Source organism: Euleptes europaea, chromosome 11, assembly GCF_029931775.1.
Source record: "Euleptes europaea isolate rEulEur1 chromosome 11, rEulEur1.hap1, whole genome shotgun sequence".
NCBI classification, from domain to species: domain Eukaryota; kingdom Metazoa; phylum Chordata; class Lepidosauria; order Squamata; family Sphaerodactylidae; genus Euleptes; species Euleptes europaea.
Genome location: NC_079322.1, coordinates 12,247,180 through 12,267,952, shown reverse-complemented (window position 1 = coordinate 12,267,952; position 20,773 = coordinate 12,247,180). Strand labels below are relative to the sequence as shown.

The window sequence follows — 20,773 nt, the reverse complement described above, 5'->3', positions numbered from 1 at the left end:
TCAAATCATCAAAAATAGTTCACTATGGTTTAAAACAGTAAATATTATTAATAGCTTAAAAGCTAAAAAGATTTTTGGCTCATAGAACAGAGCTTATAATGGCGGTTTTTTGTTATATAGGCTGTGAAAGCAGTGAAGGAAGACTGTTTCCTCCTAACATATTTTTCATTTGGCCCATGAAACAATACATTAAAGGAAGATTATTTCCTCTCAACTCACATTCGTTACTTGGCTGATGAAGCTAAATTTTTTAGTGAAAACGCATAAGATTATTCCGAAAAAGGCGTTTCCACCTCCGAGATCACTGGGTCTCCCTTTTTCTCGGGCTCCCGACACAAACTGAGTCTCCTGGCTCCTCTCCTGCCAGGAGTTGGCACTAGGCACCATTCATACGCACTGCGTTTGACGCCTCTCTTTCTGTCCTGACTACGCCCACAGGCTTTTTGCCATTCTACAGCGCGGCTGTTCTTTGTATTTGCGTTTAGCTCGCTCCAGATTTTTCTGGAGCCAAGGCCATGTGTTTTGAACCACTTGCACCCAATCTCCCACTTTGCCCTTTATTCCCTCCTCCTGGAGCAGGTCTACATTCCCAAAAGGTCCAAAATCCTTGCCATACACCACCTGAAAGGGACTGTACCCCGTAGACGAATGAGGAGCATTATTGAAAGCATATTCAGCAAATGGCAGCAAATCCACCCAATCATCCTGGTGATAGTTTACGTAACAGCGCAAATAACATTCTAACACAGAATTCACTCATTCCGTTTGTCCATCTGTCTGAGGATGGTGTGCTGAAGACAAACCTTGTTCCACCCCCATGAGTTTCAAAAACACTTTCCAGAACTTAGCCACGAATTGGGGGCCCCTATCAGAGATTATCTTGCATGGGAACGAGTGATGCTTCATCACATGCATAACAAACATGCGTGCCAACCTCTGGGCTGTCAGTAAGCCCTTACAAGGGATAAAATGTACTTGCTTAGAAAATAAGTCCGTGACCACCCACAACACCATCTTCCCTTGGCTGGGGGGAAGATCCATAATAAAGTCCATGGCAATGACCTCCCAGGGAACGGACGGGACTTCCAAGGGCTTTCCCATAAGTCTTTTAGAGGTTGCGCAGGTGGGACAACTGCGCACGAAAAGGTCCACATCCGCTCTCATGCCCGGCCACCAAAATTGACGCCTCAACAAATGCAAAGATTTGACAAACCCAAAATGTCCTGCAGTTTTTGCTCCATGAGCCATTTCCAACACCTCCCTTCGAACCATTTCCAGGACATACAGTTTCACCCCATGAAACCACAACTCCCCCCGGCGAGTGAGAGCTTGAGGAAGTTTTTCGCCCCCTTCTTCTTGGCATGCGGCTTTGGCCACCCTGGCACGGAAAGCCTCTGGGAGGCCGCTTGCAGGGTCAGATTCCACCGCCCGGCTCTGGGCACGAGTAACCACGGCCAACCCTGGCACCTCCCCCCATTGTTCCGGGGTGAATAACGAATCTACGGGGTGGTCGATTTGACAGCGGTACTGGGGGAGATGGGACAACGCATCAGCCAGACAATTGTCTTTTCCTGGAACATGTTTCAGCACAAAGCGAAATTTGGCAAAGAACTGTGCCCAACAAACCTGTTTGGCCGACAGTTTTCTAGACCCTTTTAACGCCTCCAAATTTTTGTGATCGGTCCAAACTTCAAACGGAACATCAACCCCTTCCAGAAAATGTCTCCAGATTGTAAGGGCATGTTTCACGGCTGCTGCCTCCTTTTCCCAAATAGCCCCGTGTAATTCAGCCTGAGAGAATTTCTTAGAGAAAAATGCACACGGCTGCAATTGTCCACCCTCACTCATTTGTAAGAGTGCCCCCCCCCCATGACAACCTCTGAAGCATCCACCTGAACAATGAATGGTTTTTCACAATCAGGGTGTTTCAACACTGGTTTGGACGTGAACAACCGTTTTAATGTATCAAACGCTTGCTGACACTCAGGAGTCCAAAGTAACCTGGCAGATGGCAGTGTGGCTGCAGACCCCTTCCCTTTCATTTGTAGAAGGGAGGTGAGAGGCAAGGCTACTTGCGCAAAGTCACTAATAAAATTGTGTTAGAAATTGGCAAAACCAAGAAATTGTTGCAATTGCTTGTGAGTAGTGGGGACTTCCCACTCCACCACAGCTCGAACCTTTTCTGGGTCCATAGCAAGTCCCTGTTGTGACACAATATAACCCAGAAACATTATAGAAGACTGATGGAAGTCACACTTGGAAACCTTGGCATACAACTTGTGAGCATGCAATCGACTTAATACTTCTTTTACTAGAGCCACATGCTTGTCCATGGTTTTGGTGTATATTAAAATGTCATCCAAATAAACAATCACTCCTTTGAACAATAAATCATGCAACACATCATTAATCATTTGCATGAAGACACTCGGAGCCCCCGTCAAGCCAAATGGCATTACTAAACATTCAAACATTCCAAAGCAACTAGAGAAGGAACTCTTATGTTCATCTCCTTCCCTGATCCTAATGCGATGGTACACTTCCACTAAATCAAGCTTAGTAAAAATCCGACCTTCCTTCAATTGTGCGAGCAGATCTGGAATTAGTGGAAGGGGGTAGGCATTAGTCTGCGTGACCGCATTGAGTCTGCGGAAATCTATACAGAGTCGCAAATCACCCGTCTTTTTCTTCACAAAGAAAGCGGGTGCCGAGTGAGGTGCAGAGGATGGACGTATGAACCCCCTTGCCAAATTAGTGTCCAAATAGTCCCTCAGCACCACCTTTTCCTTAGGACTCATGGGGTAGATTTTCCCTTTCGAGAGTTTGCCTTCCCCCACCACTTCGATTGCACAGTCAGTGACATGATGGGGGGGGGGGCAATTCAACCCTCTTAACCCGCAATTCACGTGCAGTCTCTTCATTAATCAAAGTTGAGCACAGCCTGAGTCAACTAGCGCTGATACTCGCAAAACGAGTTCCCCCCTAGGTAACACAAGGGCAACCTTAATGAACACATTGTCCTCATGATCACTTACCATCACCAGAGCTCCCTGCTCAAGGTCCGGGCCGGCCTGCTGTGGAGCTCTCTTTACAGCAGACAGGCGGCATTTTTTGCCGGCGGGCTCCACTCATCCCCCTCACTGGTGGAAGAGGAGTCGTGATTTGTAATCCGCGGCTCTGATGAGCCGGTAGCTTTCGGTGGTTCTTGGTTGGGTTGAAGCTTAAGAGCTGGGGGTGTCCTCTGTCATCCTGGCAGGGCGGTTCTGCAGCGAACCTGTCCCTCGGCGTGTGCTTTCTCCGGCTCCACAGCCATGGGTTGGATTGGACTCGGCCTTTCAGATCAGGATGGGCAACGAGTGGCAAAATGCCCCAAGCCTCCGCAAACGAGACAGGCACCACTCTGGAAACGTTTACTCCATTCCGCCATTGACAAACCCCCTCCTCGCAAGGGCCGAAAGTCCTTAGGGGTGCCTGGCCTGTCTCCACAGGGCTTGGTCTCCCGCACAGTACGTTGCTTCGAGAGTTGCAACAGTTGCCTACGGTTGTCGATGTTGGCTGCATGCCACACCCATCCCTCCACGTCCGGAGGATTCCCTTGCATGAAAGCCCAGTGCTGCAAATCGGGATTGAGCCCCTCCCGAAAATACTGTACTCATGTGGCCTCGCTCCAGTCCAGAATTTTACTCGAAAGCAATTGAAACTCGCTGGCATACTGCACCACCGACTTAGTCCCTTGGCGCAGTTGCAGAAGAGCCGTCTTGGCCCGTTACCCTCGGTGCAGGTCTTCAAACCGGTTACGGAGGGCTATCATGAAGTCATCCAATCTTCTCAAAACTCGAGAGCGCAGTTCGTACTGTTGCACCATCCACGCCGCCGCTTCCCCCTGAAGCAGTGATGCAATGTATTGAACCCGGCTTTCATCTGAGGTGAAGGTTGCACCCTGTTCACGCATGAACACATCCACTTAGATCAGGTAATAGGACAAAAGGTCGCTTGACCCATCAAACGTCACTTTCAACTCATGTCGGGTTGGAGGCGCTGGCCCTGGCTGCCCCGGAGGCTGCGGCGGCTGGACCAGCTGGTTACCAGGAGACGCCGGTTGGTTGCCGGGAGGCTGCTGCGGCTGCGGAGGTTGCTGTCACCACAAGTCACCCAACTCTTGCCACATTTCTTTCATCAAGGTTTGCATGGCATCCATCCTATCCACCATCTCCTGCTTTTCAAAACGGAGTTGCTGGCATTCCTCCTCCCACTCGCACCACCAGACCGATTCCCTTCAGGCCGGGTCATCCTCAAACCTCTCAAGCATCCCACAAATCGCTGGCCTCTGGTGTCTACTGTCTGCTCCCGACGACATCCAGGGTCGGGGGGATTCGAATATGGGAAGTCTTGGGCAACGCACCCAAGCCAGAGCCACTCGGCTTCTGCCCCACTGGCTTGTCCCCTTTGGAGTCAGGATTGGGCTCGCTCGACAGCACCATCTTGTCCTCCTCCTTGCTCTTGTCTCCTTTCCCCTCCATAGCCACCCTCACGTAGAGTTGGGAGAGGAGAATGGAGCAAAAAGATTAGCAGCTTAATGTGAGGGTCTCCAGCCAACCTCAGCAATCCCAAAAAGTCACTCGCTCAGACAGGCAGGTCAAAAGCAGGTAAACGTTTATTCAGGAGCCGCAGGATACAGCATGAGCAATCCACAGTTTCAAAGCTGCTAATGACAAATCAAACTACAAAGCATAACTTTAAGCATGGAGTCATCCCAGGTGCAAAGCTACTACGAGATAACAGTGCCTGGTAGGAAGCAGGGAGTGAGCTAACCAAAATACAGTAGTTGCCTGCCAGAGACTCAAGGCCAGAACTGGGGGCAGGGGAAAGGAGGGAAACAGCCTGAACAGAGAACCAAAACCAAAGAATACCATAGGAACAGGAATGGGCCCAACTCATGTCAAGAGCCTGTCTGACTCCTGACCGCTTGAACACATTTGAGATGCCGGACACATTGGATACACTTGAACAGAATGATATACGGAAGGACACACTTGAACAGAAACAAGCCTGACCCATGGCAAGACTCTTACAATCACTTCACCTGGAGAAAATGGCTGCTTTGGCAACTGGACTCTATGGCATTGAAGTCCCTCCCCTCTCCAAACCTGGCCCTCCTCAAGCTCCACCCCAAAAACCTCCCGACAGTGGCGAAGAGGGACCTGGAAACCGTAGGTGTTGCATTCAATTGTTACAAGGGCTGGATAGGACATAAATGTCACTTTGTCGGGCCGGGCCATGCCTCGCCAGCCCAGATCAAGAGTGGGGAGCGGAGGTGGCTGCTTGTCTGGCTCGCAGGCCGGATAAAGGCTCTTAAGGTGATTGTAAACCAGTTTGATTCTCCCTTAAGTAGTAGAGAAAGTAGGCATATAAAAACCAACTTTTTTTCATCATCTTCTTCTTCTGTTGTGAATATAGCTTAAAGCTGTGTCATGTTTCCCACTGAAGATCATGAGTCTTATGTTTGTAGTACATCATTGAGAGACCAGAAAGGGTCACTTTCCTGCCATTGACTGCTGTTGCATAAGAGCTCATCCATCCCTTTACCGCATCCCCTCCCCCAATTCATTGGAAATGATCTGGTCTCTGCTGATTTTCAGAGATTCTTTACCACAAAAACAACAACAACAAAAAACACAATTGCGTGATCTTTGCATTTTTGGTACCCATATAAAACCCAAAGGTGAGCAGTGTAATTTGCATGTTAGTAAGGCATTTCTCCAAATTTCTGAACCTTTATTCATTAGGGTTGCCAACCTCCAGGTAGTAGCTGTAGATCTGCTATTACAACTGATCTCCAAGTGTAAGAGATCAGTTCACCTGGAAAAAATAGCTGACTTGGTACATGAACTCTGTGGCATTAGACCCCACTGAGGACCCTTCCCTCCCCAAACCCCTCCCTCCTCAGGATCCACCCCCCAAATCTCCTGGTATTTCCCAACCCAGAGCTGGCAGCCCTATTATTCATACATTGCATGTGCATTCATGACAAGGACATCTTCATACACCACAAAGAACACAGTGTTGTTATGAAGAGAGTGTAGTACTGCTTTGAAACCTGTCTTGGACCCTGTATTGTACTGTTTGAAACTGTGGATGGCTAGAAGTTAGATGGCTAGAAGTTATAAAGCTGGGTACATTTGCCATAGAGGCATAGAGTCCCACACCGCACAAGCATGAGAAAGCATGCCTTATCAAGCTGAGCTGGAACAAATGTCCTCTGAATTTGTGCTTGATTAATTTTATTGATTCAACCTTTGCGATATTGAAGGAGAACCTCCTGGCCCATGAGCAAAGCCTGCCCTTGAAGTCTGCATTGGTCACAACAAGAGAAACAATTACCCTTGGAAAGAACAATTAATCCATTTTTAAGCGTTTAAGTGAAACATCTGTTGTCAAGGCAGTTACACCTATAACAATAATCAGGCAAAGCTGATTAGAAGCACAAATAGGGGACTTATTGCTGGCCACCAAAGCACTTCAGAATGAACGATTGGTTAAAGACCTCTGCAAGGAGCAATTCCCACTTGTCGACAATGCCTGCAGGAGTAATTTTCTGTGCTGTTTTCCAGATAGGGCTTGCTGGTTCTATAAGCAAGATTTGTTACTGAAGGTCTGGCATAAACTGGCATAACCCTTTCCCTTCCTTTAAAAGAGATCCATCTCAAGAAAAAAAAACTGCAGATAAAGGAGATCAGAAACCAGAATGATTTTCAGAGAGGGTGTGCAAACGAAATAGTACACCCCTGCCATGTGATCAGCCAAAACGATTCTCTGCCACACTGTACCCTTTGCATGTTGCTCTCAAAAACTCCTTTCCATAGCAATGGAATAATATTGCTGTTGGTACAAAAGCACTGCTGTATACAGATTCTAGCAGCCTGAAGTTCCTAGATTAGCCTGAGCTTGCAAGATCTTGGAAGCTAAGCAGGGTTAGGCCTGGTTAGTACTTGGATGGGAGACCACCAAGGAAAACCATGGTTGCTATTAGGATTGCCAGGTCCCTTTTCAGCCACCGGCAGAAAGTTTTGGGGGCGGAGCCTGAGGAGGGCAGGGTTTGGGGAGGGGAAGGACTTCAATGCCATAGAGTCCAATTGCCAAAGTGGCCATTTGCTGCAGGGGAACTGGTCTCTATCGGCTGGAGATCAGTTGAAATATCCAGAGATCGCCAGATAGTACCTGGAGGTTTGCAACCCTAGTTGCTATGCAGAAGATGACAATGGCAAACCACCTCTGTTCATTTCTTGCCTTGAAAATCCCATGAGGAGTTGCCATAAGTCATGTGCAACTTGACGCCACTTTATGATGATGATGATGAAGTCTCCGCAAAACCTTCTCAATGATGTGTTTCAATCTCACCCAGCTCTGGCCTGATTCTGCCTGTTTTTTAACTAAATATAATTTTATAATAATGTGTATTTTGTTCGTTTATGTGTATAATATAATATATTGTCTGGATTCGTTATGCTGTTCCCTTTGGCCTTTGGTTCTTGTGGGATAAAGCTCTTTCTTGGTTTTGTATCCCTGTTTGTTTCGAGCAGATGCATGCAGAATGGATTGTCAGGGCTCAGTTTGCTTTGACAATAACGTTTTCCTTTTTGGCTAACTCTGGACTGCAGGATGTCTAAAGACTGGATTCCAGCAGTCCAGGTCAAGCCAAGAATGTATTTCTGTGTAATTCCATTTTGGCTGCTTTGGGTAATTGCTTCAGTTGTGTTGGAGAAGAAAATATTTAAAAGGGGAAACCTGGTCAGTTTAATTTCCTCCCGGGAGTGAGCTGACTACAAAAAAACACCAGCCTGCCGGATGATTATAGCAAAAGGAGATATTGCAGCATGCCAGGTATGAAAAAACTTTGCGATAGGGGAATGATGAATTCAAGGTGCAGCAAAGATGAAACATGTCTCACCAGATGCCATATCTGGTTGTGAAAAGCTTTCACCTGTGCGCTGGTTGGCGCTTGCGCCATCCAAAATTAAGAATTATTTCAAAAGCCACCGAGACGTTGCATGTCGTCTGCTAATCAGGATTTTGATTCATTCGCCTGGGAAGCCCCACCGCATACAACCGTTTCATTTGATGACACCCACAAACATCTCTACATAAACCAGCATTTTTTGCACACTGTAATTCAACATGGGGCTAATGTAAGGATGCCAGAAAATTGATAAGAATTAACGATCCCCTGCAAAATGCCGCTTTCACTGGTTTCTCATCTAAATTAAACACCCTCGTTAACTCGATCCATCTTTGTAAAAGCATCTTTATTGTCACTCACATTTCTGTGGGGACAGTGTGATGCATTTAAAAGATTTAATTAGGAATCATCCTAGCATTGATGCGGAAGCAAGAAGAAATCCCTGAAATAGAAAGATGGCAAGAGAAAATGGCAGAATATGCAGTGATGGCCAAGCTGACACATTTGTTGAACAAAAGATCTTTAGGAGAGTTGCAAAGGAAATGGAAATGTTACTATGATTATGCAAACTGTAATTTTGCATAAGCATAATTAGAGCAAATAAGTATCAATTATTGATTGATTATCTAAGAATAGTATTTAATAGATTTTAAGGTGTTTAATAATAATCAGGATATAAAGGTAAAGGTAAAGGTCCCCTGTGCAAGCACTAGGTCATTTCTGACCCATGGGGTGACGTCACATCCTGACGTTTACTAGGCAGTCTTTGTTTACGGGGTGGTTAGCCACTGCCTTCCCCAGTCATCTTCCCTTTACCCCCAGCGAGCTGGGTACTTATTTTACTGATCTCGGAAGGATAGAAGGCTGAGTCAACCTTGAGCCGGCTACCTGAAACCAACTTCTGTTGGGATCAAACTCAGGTTGTGAGCAGAGCTTGGAATGCAGTACTGCAGCTTACCACCCTGCGCCATGGGGCTCTAAGCAGGATATAGTAATCAAGAAAATAACTTGTTTTATTATTTTCCTAAATTGCCATCTAGTATAAGTATTTGTAATGTAGCTATGTTGAATATAGTGCCTAGATTAATTAGTGATCATTTAAAGAAAACTGGTGACTAGGTTTTAAGGGGTACTACAATAAGTATTGTATACATGAATTTAAAAATTATTAAGTGGTATAATGTAGTACAATCAAAGGATATCGGAGCAATTCTAATATGGTTTTTTAATATAGATATTATCAATAAGTTAGTGGTTAACTATTGTAGAGAGTGGTTTGTCATATGGCACATTTTAGAAGGTTTGGAACAGTGTAGATATGGTGTTTTGTTATGTAGTTTGTAGTGTTTGTATTTTTGTAAATATCAAATAAAATATATATTTTAAAAGATTTAATCAGAGATTAGTAGGCAATGGGCTGCCCGCCAGCCACTGCTATGGAGTCTGCCATGTTTCAGATCTTTCTCCCTGTGGCATCTACCACACAATATATCATATCACAGATAGTTAGAATAATGGAGGACAGGTCCCTCAATGGCTATTGGCAAGGTGAATGAAAAGAACCTCTACATTCAGAGGCAGTACATCTCTGAAACCCAGTACTACCAGGCAACATCGGGGAAGACTTTGGCCTATGTGCCCTGTTGTTGGGCCTCCAGGGCAACTGGTTGGCCTCGGTGTGAAACTGGTTGCTGGACTTGGTGGACCACTACTCTGAACCAGCAGAACTCTTACTATTGTCAAGCTGCTCAAAAACCCACTGGAAATGTGCATTGTAGGTTTGTTAAGTTCACACTTAGGTGTGTGGAAGGAAAGATGCCATTGGCTCTACCCACGGAGTTAATTTGCACCCACCTTATCAGTGTACCATGGGGTTGAAACACATGCTGCTACCAAGGAGCATGAAGCAGGCTGGTGTGTCTCATTTAGACCAACAATTTTCGCCCTGGTTTAAGTTGTGTAATAGAAACCATGATAGAGCCCCTTATCTATCCAATATTTCTGCGCCCAAGCTCAGAGCCGCTTTTACGTCAAGATTTCAGACCATGCCAAGAGCTACATTAGCTGGATGCTATGCCCAAATCCCAACGGCCTCTCCCTTATGTCTTTGCGGATCCTCAGAACTTGAGGACATCCCCCATTACATGTTGTATTGTTCTTTATACCATGAACCCAGAGCTAAATTTCTTGCCTCATTTTTTATCCAGGATTAGCTGTTTTAGTGATCAGGAGAAGCTTTCTTTCCTCCTGTCCGACACTGACTCTGCTGTTACTTACAACATGCCTCTTTTTCCCTAGAGACCAGGAAAATTTGAGCCAGCATTGCAGTTAAACTGGACAATATTTGTATTTGATTTAAATTTATTTTTGTATTTGATTTTAACTATTTTCTTGTTGAATCTGATTTCATTTTGTCTACTTGATTGTAATGGCCTTTGGCTATATACAATAAATCTGTACCTGGGGCATAAACACACGCTGCTACTGAGGAGCATGAAGCTGGCTGGTGTGTCTAATTTAGACCAACAATTTGAATGTGTGGCCTTGCCAACTTTTCAAATCTTTGAACACCAACTAGAATATTGAGGGGAAATGGCTTTTTTAAAAACACCATTGGAAACAATAGGTTGGATCCTACAACTCTCTTCCAAGGGAGAATAATACACTTAAATAATACCAAGTCAGTTTATCATTCAAAACACAATTCCCTACTTACACATAACCCAGGTTAGACCAATCTCATCAGATCTAGGAAGCTAAGCAGGGTCGACCCTGGTTAGTACTTGGATGGGAGACCACCGAGGAATACCAGGGTTGCTACACAGAAGAAGGCAATGGCAAACCACCTCTGAACATCTCTTGTCTTGAAAACCTCGCAGGGTCACCATAAGTCAGCTGTGACTTGACAGGGGAAAAAAAACTTACACATTCTGGTGCTATATAGGGGGCCTCCCATCCAAATACTAACCAGGGCCGACCCTGCTTAGCTTCTGAGATCTGAAGAGATTGGGCAAGCCTGGACCATCCAGGTCAGGGTACTGCATGCAGTACTCAGGACTCTTTTTGTAACAAACATGCTCATGATAGGCTTTTCCCTCTCTAAAACTCACTGATTCACCAAAACAATCCAAGTAAGTTCTTCTTCCTGTATGAAGACTTCCCCATTTTTAGAGCATGTTTCCATGCACATCCCCACCATCTATTGATCTTTTATAGAGCAAAGTGAGGTCATGCTGCTGAAGGATGTGGGGGGGAGCAGGGACCAAGGTAGGGCAAAGCTGCTTACGGAAGGGACATTAGAAGACCAACAAACAGCTATCCACTTAGCTGCAGCCTATCTTTCCCACCATTTTATGGGCATCTCACTAGATCTCAATCAATGTCTTTTTTAAAGGGATTCTTCAGTCTTAAATCATATGGTATATTTGATTAGCGCAGAGTGGTAAGCTGCAGTACTGCAGTCCAAGCTTTGTTCACGACCTGAGTTCGATCCCCACGGAAATTGGTTTCAGGTAGTGTCAGGACCGGCCTGGCCTGAGAACGGAGTACTGTGGTTTAGCCAGGTGCTTACCCAAGGTTGCAACTGTTATGCTGTCATGCTAATGTTTTGAGAGTTGTGTGTGTAGTCTAACTTCTGTGGGAACTGTAGGGTTGCCCTAGCAACCAGAGGTGGCCTGACTTTGTAGCCTTTCTTCTATATATACGATCCTCTGTAGACTGCACCCCCATTAGAGTCCTTCTAGTTTTCTGGCTTCTGCAACTTGTTGTATATTTCCAAATAAACCAGCTTTCTTAGGATTTCCTGCCTATGGAGTCTGTTTATGGATTTGTCAACAAGCATAGGGTTTACATTAGGACTCTTCAACTTTTTAATTTTAGTTTCTTGTTTTCCTACCGTGAGTTTCTGCGTTCTGGCTGGGGCCAAGATGTGGGTTGAGCCCAGGAGGAAACACGTTGACTTGCCATCTGAGAGGTTACCCAGCAGGATGCCGCTCCACTGACCTGACTAAGTGCCAGGGCAGTGGACATGGAATCGGCTCTACGGCAGCTCCGGTGCCTCGACAGGGGTTCCCCGCAGTGGAAGGAGACCTGCCGGCAGCGCAGCCTAGAAAGGGCGAGGAGTAGCAGAGACTTCATACAGACTGTTGGGTCGATACCACCAAGCAGGAGGGAATGCAGCAGCGAGCCCTGGAAACAAGACGTTCCTGAAGGGGCCTGATCCCGCGCCCTTCTTTCTCCCGATGGAACATTCGGAGACGGCGAGCCCTGTTCGATCCCGTTTGCACCAAGAGGCCAAACAACTTTGTGCAGCAGTAGCGGCTGATGCCCGGGACGCCGAGTTGGCGAAGGCTCTTACAGCCACTCGAATGGTGACCGCGTTGGGAACGCGAGCCGAGGTCCCGGACATGGAAGAAGAGGCCTGGTCCTTGTTCTCGGTGTCTCCTGACTCCACGTTTTATGAACTCCCGAGCAGTCTCACGGCTCACCAGCCGCGGCTGGCTAGAGCTGACTGCCACAGCGCGGGGATGCAGGACCCCATAGAGGGAGACCGTGCGGATAGGAGTACAAATTTTGGTGTGTCCCAAAGTTGGCGGGTTGAAGGAGCTGGGGGCAAAGTGCAACTTCTGCAGTGGCAGAATCGGGACCTCAGGGAGCGAATAGCCCACATGCAGGATCAACTGTGTTGTGAGTTCAAACAGTGGCAACGCGCTTGGCAGCTCCCTGCACAGGGTCCCGTGCCAGCTCAGCCAGCGCCAGCGCCCATCCAAATGATGCCAGTACCACCTGGAGCACCCCAGCCGGTGCCAGGATTACCTGGGGCACCAGGGCAACCGGGGGTGCAGCCGCCTGGAGGTTTGGGACTACCTTGAGCACCCCAGCCGGCACCAAGATTACTTGGGGCGCCAGGACAACTGGGAGCACGTCCACCTGGAGGTTTGGGACAGCCAGGGGGGGCATGCCTGGAGCGCCCCCCCCCGCTCCACTAGCATTTCCACTGCCCGGAGTACCGGGACAACCAGTGGTACCGCCGCCCAGAGGTGGGGGGCCGGTACCCACAGCACCGGGATTACCAAGGGTGATCCTGCGACACTGGCCACAGTCCCTGCCGCTACCATTTGTCCTGCATGGGGGCCTGCGAGTGACTTTTAATGGGTCTGCTGAGACTTTTCCCTGCTTTTTCCACCAAGTGGATAGCTTCCCCACGGAAGACAGCCGGGTTAGGTTTGTCTCGTCCCTCTTGGAAGGCGTGGTGGCGGAGTGGATGATCCAGCAGTTTGATCTCCAGGCCCGATCCGTGCGCAATTTGAGTGACGTTATGCGAGGGCTGCGAAGGCGCTTTGATGACCCGTTCAGGGGGGGAAAGGCTAAGACTGCCCTTTTACAACTACGCCAAGGAACCTCATCTGTCCGAGAGTATGCTAGTGAGTTTCAATGACTCGCAAGCAAAATTGTGGACTGGAGTGAAGCTACCCTACGTCAATACTTTTGGGAGGGACTGAACCCCGAGATTTTGTATTGGGCGTACATGCAATCTGAAGCAACCTTCCCTGCCCTTTCTCTCATGATATGCCTAAGTTCACAGAATCAGCATTGCTAACCGATGGCCATCTAGCCATCTGCTTAAAAACCTCCAAAGAAGGAGAGCCCACCACCTCCCGAGGAAGCCTGTTCCACTGAGGAACCACTCTGTCAGCAAGTTCTTCCTAATGTTTAGCCAAAAATTCTTTTGATTCAATTTGAACCCATTAGTTCTGGTCCTCCTCTGGATATGTTTCAGCTTGTCTATATCCTTCTTAAATTGTGGTGTCCAAAATTGAACACAATACTCCAGGTGAGTTTTAACCAGAGCAGAATAAAGTGATACCATCACTTCACGTGATCTGGACACTATGCATCTGTTGACACAGCCCGAAATTGCATTTGCCTTTTTAGCTACCGCAACACAATGCTGACTCATGTTCAGTGTATTGTTTACTAAGACCCCTAGATCTTTTTTCGCATGCACTACTGCTAAGACGAGTCTCCCCCATCCTATAATTATGCATTTGATTTTTCCTACCTCAGTGCAGAACCTTACATTTATCTCCGTTCAAATTCATTGTATTCATTTTAGCTCAGTTTTCCAGAGTGTCAAGATTATCCTGTATCCTGGCTCTATCTTCTACCACATTTTCAGCGTAGCCTGTTGGATAGTGGTCAAAGGAGACCCTTAATTCCTTTTTCACCAGCAGAAAAACTGATTGGATCCAACTCTCTGGGTGCAATTAGCAATTGACTGTTTGTGCTAAGAAATAAAGGTCCTCTTTGTAATTCTTTGGGCACTCAGAGACCTTGAAGAACATGGTATTGGACAGAGAATTCATCATCTCCAAATTCTCAGCTTTTGTATTTTTAAAAAAGGAAACCTCCCTGTGGCAGCAAAAATACTCTTGGGGGGCAATGCAAGCTAGGACTGCAGAACACAGAAGGGCAGAAGCCCAATTTCGAGTGGTCAGGGAAGATCTTTGAGTGCCCTGCATAGCTTCTTGTTCTCTGCCTGCCTAGCAACAGCATGCAAGAGTAGTCCAAATGACCGATAAGATTTGCTAATAAAAGAGGTGATACAAATTTGGTTGCTTAACAACATAAGAAAAGCCCTGCTGGATCAGACCAAGGCCCATCAAGTCCAGCAGTCTGTTCACACAGTGGCCAACCAGGTGCCTCTAGGAAGCCCACAAACAAGTCAACTGCAGCAGCACCATCCTGCCTGTGTTCCACAGCACCTAAGATAATAGGCCTGCTCCTCTGATACTGGAGAGAATAGGTATGCGTCATGACTAGTATTCATTTTTACTCGTAGCCGTGGATAGCCCTATCCTCCATGAATATGCCCACTCCCTCTTAAAGCCTTCCAAGTTGGCAGCCATCACCACATCCTGGGGCAGGGAGTTCCACAATTTAACTATGTGTTGTGTGAAGAAATGCTTCCTCTTGTCTGCTTTGAATCTCTCTTCATGCTTTATACAAATCAACCTGGGGAGCTTTTTTAAACATAAGGTTTTCTTTGTAAGATCGCTGAGGCTCAATAACACACACAGTAAATTTCAAGGTATGTTCCAAATTTACTGAATATTAAAATGAGAAAAAATTTGCAAAGCTGAACTCAATCAGCCTCAGCAAAGAAGTGCTTCTCTTTGATGTATTTGATAGCTATGAATTCCAAACAATGCCTCATTCTTCACAGCGCTGTTATGTTTCTTGTTCAGTGAGCACTCAGCTTTATCAGATGATTCTGTGATGTCTGTTTGTTTTTTACTTTCTAGGGACAGCACCTTAATCTGCTGGAGTACCATGTGCCACAAAACTGGGGCTGCCTATCAGAGCTTTTCAGAGTTTTAGAGAGCAACAAAACGTCCCTGCAAATTGAACATTATTCCATCAGCCAAACCACATTAGAACAGGTATTAGCCCCCTCACCTTCCAGTGCATTCTAATGAGTTGTTCTGGGACACGCTAGGATGACGCAGGCTAGCCCCATCTTGTCAGATCTTGGGAGCTAAGCAGGGTCTGACTCTGGTTAGTACTTGGATGGGAGACCATCCTGTGGTTTGCCCCTGTTTCTGCTGCGCTTGCAAAAATGGCCCCCTTTGCTTAAGATTGTTCAGCTGGGCTTCTGTGGATTGCCCTTGGTTCTGCCCCCTCCAAAAAAAAAAATTCTGCTGGGATTCTCTGGTTCGACACTGGTGTTAACCAAATTGCCTAGTTGTGAACAGTTAAATTATGAGATGGGGACTAGCAAATTAATAACTGGCAAAAGGCATAATTAAACGGGATCTAACCTGTGTATACCAGAGCCCATCCCGTGACCCCCAGAATAAGGCAGAGGCAATGGGTTTTGTTTAAAAGGTTTTACTTAATTATATGTACGCACACAAGCAAAACAAACTTTCACAACATTCAAACAGAGCCTAGAGAATAAAGGTGGTACAAGCAGAACGTTCACCAATTTGGCAGGGTCCCTTTGAAGATAGGGCGATAGTCACCTGATCCGGAAGACGGAGTCCTGAGTTCCGTGTGGCAGAGATGAGGGAGAGGGGACAGGGGGTTCCCATAGCTTGACCAGCAAGGCAGGAGGAGTGGGTGGTCGGGCAGTGCTACCCAAACCGACAGAGTAACAGTAGGTGAGAGATAGGGGGTACGAAAAAGGGGATTTGTGTGTGTGCTGGCGTCCCCAGTTATACTCTTTGTGGGGCGGGGGTTGATGAGATTACCCCTCGTGGTTCCCTGAGTGAACAAAGACCTTGATGGTCGGCTGAGAGGTGGGGCAGAGGGCTATTTGGGCAGACTACACCTAAACCATTGACTGAGCACATTCCGGGATCATCAGGAGACATTGGTAGATGGTATTATCCGGTAGGGCTGTTGATTCGGTTCGGCCCGAACTGAAAATCAGCCGAATTTTCCTTGATTCGGCGGTTTTTAGTTCGGGACGAACCGAACTCAAAACTGGCGGGCAACTGGGGAGCTGAATTCAGCGAATTCGTGAGTTCACGAATAAATCCGGCAAATTTGGGGCATCAGTAAGCAGCATAACCGTCAGTAAGCAGCATTCTCCTCCCCCGGCCAATTGGTGGCCAAGCTGGGTCTCCTTCTGGCCAATCAGTCAGGATTGAATACTGGAGGAATCAGCTGATGTGCGGCCCAGCCGGGGAGAGAGAGAGAGAGAGAGAGAGAGGAAAATCCTCCTGTGTGTGTGTGGGGGGAGTGCTTGTGCACATTCGCTCCTTGCAGGGGGTGCATTTTTGAGGGTACAGACCCCAAACTTTCAGCAGAGATTCAGACAAGCCTTCTTAAGAGACTACCCAAGTTTTGTAAACATTGGGGCAGGGGGTCCCGAGATATGGACTCCCCCCTTTTTTCTTTCCATGGCTGCAGGGGGCGCATTTTTGGTGGTACAGACCCCAAACTTTCAACGGAGCTTCAGATGAGCCTTCTTAAGAGACCCCCCAAGTTTTGTAAACATTGGGTCAGGGCCCCCCGAGATATGGGCTCCACCCCTTTTTCCTCTCCCCCCTTTTCCATTTCCGTGGCTGCAGGGGGCGCTTTTTGGGGGGTGCAGCCCCCAAACTTTCAGCATAGCTTCAGACAAGGCTTCTTAAGAGACCACCCAAGTTTTGTAAACATTGGGTCAGGGCCCCCCGAGATATGGGCTTTCCCCTTTTCCCTATTGGGATGAATGGATCACCCTCGAGAGATGCATACATATGGATTTCATATTGGATACAAATGGAATCATATTGGATTACCCAGCCTCCCAGCCCCTCCTGATGGAACAGAAGACAGCCACAGTAAGACCCCTTTGGGGGCTTTAATCTGTAATTTTTCTTTTCTGTGTGTGTGTGGGGGTGGGAAAGCAGAGTCTGTGTGTGTGTGGGGAGGCAGCAGTTTCTGTGGGTGGGTGGGAAGCCAAAGGGGGCTTTTGCCGGTTCTGCCTGGGGTGTGTGTTCCCCCTCCAGTCTCTCTCTCCCTGGTTTGAGGGGGGGCTTCATTTTTATGTCTTCAGGTTTTCCCTCATTCATAAGATCAGTTAGGTTATTTTGATGCTTGCTCAAAACTGGTTTTCAAATGGTGACTTAAAGAATGCATCTGCCTGATCCCAAGTCCAATGCAAAAGGAGAAATTCCACCCCTCCTGCTCATTATGCATAGCTAGCTGCCTCTGTCCCTTTCCATGGTTTGCAAACTCCCAGGTGTCAGGTGTTGCTTTGCACTGTTGCAAAGGTGTTGCATTGCGTGCTTGTGTTGCTTTGCAGTTGTATTGCTTTGCAAATTTTTTCACACCTGCCCCGCCCTTGCTTTCAGCTGTTTGTCAGGGCTGGGAGCTCTGTGCATGGGCGGCAAGATCTGCTCGGAGATACAGATTAAGGGTGGGGGACCCCTTTCGGGGCCCATATCTCACCCCCCCTGACCCAATCTTTACAAAACTTGGGGGGTCTTTCAAGACGCGTCCTTTGAAGCTCCTCTGAAAGTTTGGGACCTTTACCCCCAAAAATGCCCCCCCAGAGCCATGGAAAGGCGTGGTTGTGTTTTTAATGGCTTTATTCGGCCGAATTTTTTCCCCGAACTTTGAATTCCCGCCGAATTGCACGGACCCGAAGCGGGGGAGTTCGGACTTTGGCATATCCCGAATCTAAACGGGCCGAATTCAGCCGAATCCGAACTATACCAATTTTTTTTAAATTCAACAGCCCTATTATCCGGTCCAAGACAAAGATTCACAGGGTTACAGCCGGGTGACAGCCCTTCGACGCATTTTTTTTTCCTGCTGTTATCTCAGTGGCTTTTGAGGAGCCATCAGTCATGTAGATGGAGGGTGGGGCAGGCTGCCTGTGTGTCCAGTCGTTCCCTGCAAAATGGCTGCTTCTGGAGACTCGACCTGGGCACACAGAAAATGGATTCCCTCTGGTTCTCCATGAGGGACTTCTCTGCCCATGGTTCCTCCTTGTCCGTTTCGCTTGATAGTGCAGGAGCCTCTTTCCATAGTGTCTGGGCTTGGCACAGGTCTGGGATGGCTGTGACACGTGTCCATTTGGTTACCATGTAACATAGTCCGGGAGATAGCAGCCATTTGGCTACACTGGTTCTGTTGGTCTTGCACTGCCACATTGGCCCTGGGCCCCGCTGGGCTTCTGTGGATTGCCATTGGTTCTATTGGACTTGCAAAAGTGCCTTCCTCCTTGCTTGAATGTGTTTTGCTGGGATTCTCTGAATTGACATTATCCGTGTGGGGCTTGCCACGTTGCCTTGTGGTTGTGGTGGGATTCCTGGGTTCTGCATTGGTTCTGTCGGGCTTGTTGTTTGTTCTTGGCATGGGAGGCATTGACCAGTGGTTGCTGCAGTCATGCCTTTTTGCTTTTGCCCTGGAGGAAAAACAGACTCCACCCCCAACATTGAAAACAATGGAGGATGGATGGGGGCACCTTGTTTGGGGCCCATAGAATTGGACCCCTTGACCCAGTCTTCTTCATACTTGGGGGTTCTCCTGTGAACAGACACCAGCAGATGTGGAGCAATTGTGGTGCCTCTAGTTTAAAAAAATAGTCCCCTGGATATATTCCCCATAGGCCATAATGGAGCTGAATAATATCAGATTCCTGAATAAACCCCGGATCCGAATACCATACCGATATTGGGATCCTGAAAAATTAGGAGTACTGATTTTTTGGGGGGCTGCAATATACCCCGATACAAAAAAAGAGAGATTTTTTTTTAATGCACACCCTTAATCTCGATCACATATGGTAGTCCATACTGCAGTTAGGAAACCAAGGCATGCTGGCTTGCCTAAAGCCTGTGAGTGAGTCCATGACAGAGATGAGATTTGAACTGGGAACTCCAGAGCTCATTTTCTTAGCTGCTGAGCTCCAATAACTATTGAACACATGGAGGTCTCACAACCTGGCTGAAATTTCTGTAGCCAGAATGGGGAGTTAATGGGACTAGAGATGGCCTATTTGTTAGACCATGAAAACAGTGCCTGGATGTTGTCCAGAGAAATGTGAAAAATCTCATAATGTTTGATGACTAAAGGGTTGCCCAGAATCCAGTTTTATTGGCAACAATAGATTATGCCTGTCCCGTATGTTCCAGCCTCATTGTGTTAGTTTATTTTTTGGGGTAAGGGACAGTGTTGTAATTTAGATAGAGAGAGCTGTTCCAGACAGGAAGATTTTAAAACCAAACAAAAATATCAAATTGTAATAAAATGCCTGCCAATATGGCAGGGAGGAAATCCTCCATATCTCAAAAAACTTAACACCATGTGTGATGCATGGCATTCATATGATGTCCATTTCTCCCAAGGGGTTCCTGACATAGGATGCTGGGATACCTGATGTCAGGGTACAGTCAGCCCCCCACCCCAGGTACAGGAAGCAACCCTAAGTAAGTCTACTTATATTTTAGCATGGGGCTCATTCCCAGGGAAGTATCTTTAGGATTGCAGACACAATGTCCAATTCAATTCGATTTATTACGGTCATTTGACCAGCATTTCCACAATGTCCTATTTAGTAACTATCAGTGCAATTTTAAAGAGAGTTACTCCAGTCTACGCCCATTCATTTCACTGGAGTAACTCTGCATAGGATTACACTGTTTGTCCTGTACCGTCCCTTTCTCAGCTTAGCTCCTCGCAGTTTCAACAAGCCATTCCCAGCTTCCAAAAAAAATCAAGAAAGAAACACTTCATTTTTTAAATGCACTGCTCTCATCGACATCTTGCTTTATTGTGTCTGCAGGTATTTATTAACTTTGCTACCCAAGACCAAGAGGATTCAAACTCAGCACAGGGATCTTGCACCAGTCATGACAGCCACCTGCCGGCATAGGTTTGAGGCCAGCTGCTGTTCAATACACCATGAGACTTTTCTACAGGTGGGGAGGATGAAATGTAGCTGTTTCTTGTTGACAGAATCCAATTTTTGGATGAAAGAAATATTAGGAAATTCAAGAGCAGCTCTTTAGTGATGAGGGATTATATAGTTTTTGTGGAGAGGAGCTAAAACAATTCCTTTTTTGTGAACATTTTGGGCAAGTTTTAAAAAGCCCTCCTTTTGGGGCCATTTTCCATTTCAAGCAGTTCACTTCCTTTTCCCTTGGTGATGTCATTATATCAAACAAAGAAAAGAGGGCCACCACACCAAACGAAGACAAAAAACAGCAATTGGTGCAAGGCAACAGTATTTAATTATTAAATTGCCCCTACACATTTTGCATACGCTTCCTCAGGGGGATCTTTCTTAACTCAAACAATCAATGAAATGTCATTATATAG

The 20,773-nt window shown here is 46.8% G+C and overlaps 1 protein-coding gene across 1 annotated transcript in view; it reads left to right on the top strand.

The window, feature by feature from the left end:
- The window catches only part of ABCA13 (ATP binding cassette subfamily A member 13), a 271,361-nt gene extending 251,034 nt beyond the window's left edge, over positions 1 to 20,327 (top strand). The window contains 4 exon segments of the mRNA XM_056857874.1: positions 12,250 to 12,643; positions 13,147 to 13,253; positions 15,262 to 15,399; positions 20,238 to 20,327. Coding sequence (XP_056713852.1) covers positions 12,250 to 12,643; positions 13,147 to 13,253; positions 15,262 to 15,399; positions 20,238 to 20,327 — 729 coding nt within the window.
- Positions 20,328 to 20,773: the final 446 nt, after the last annotated feature.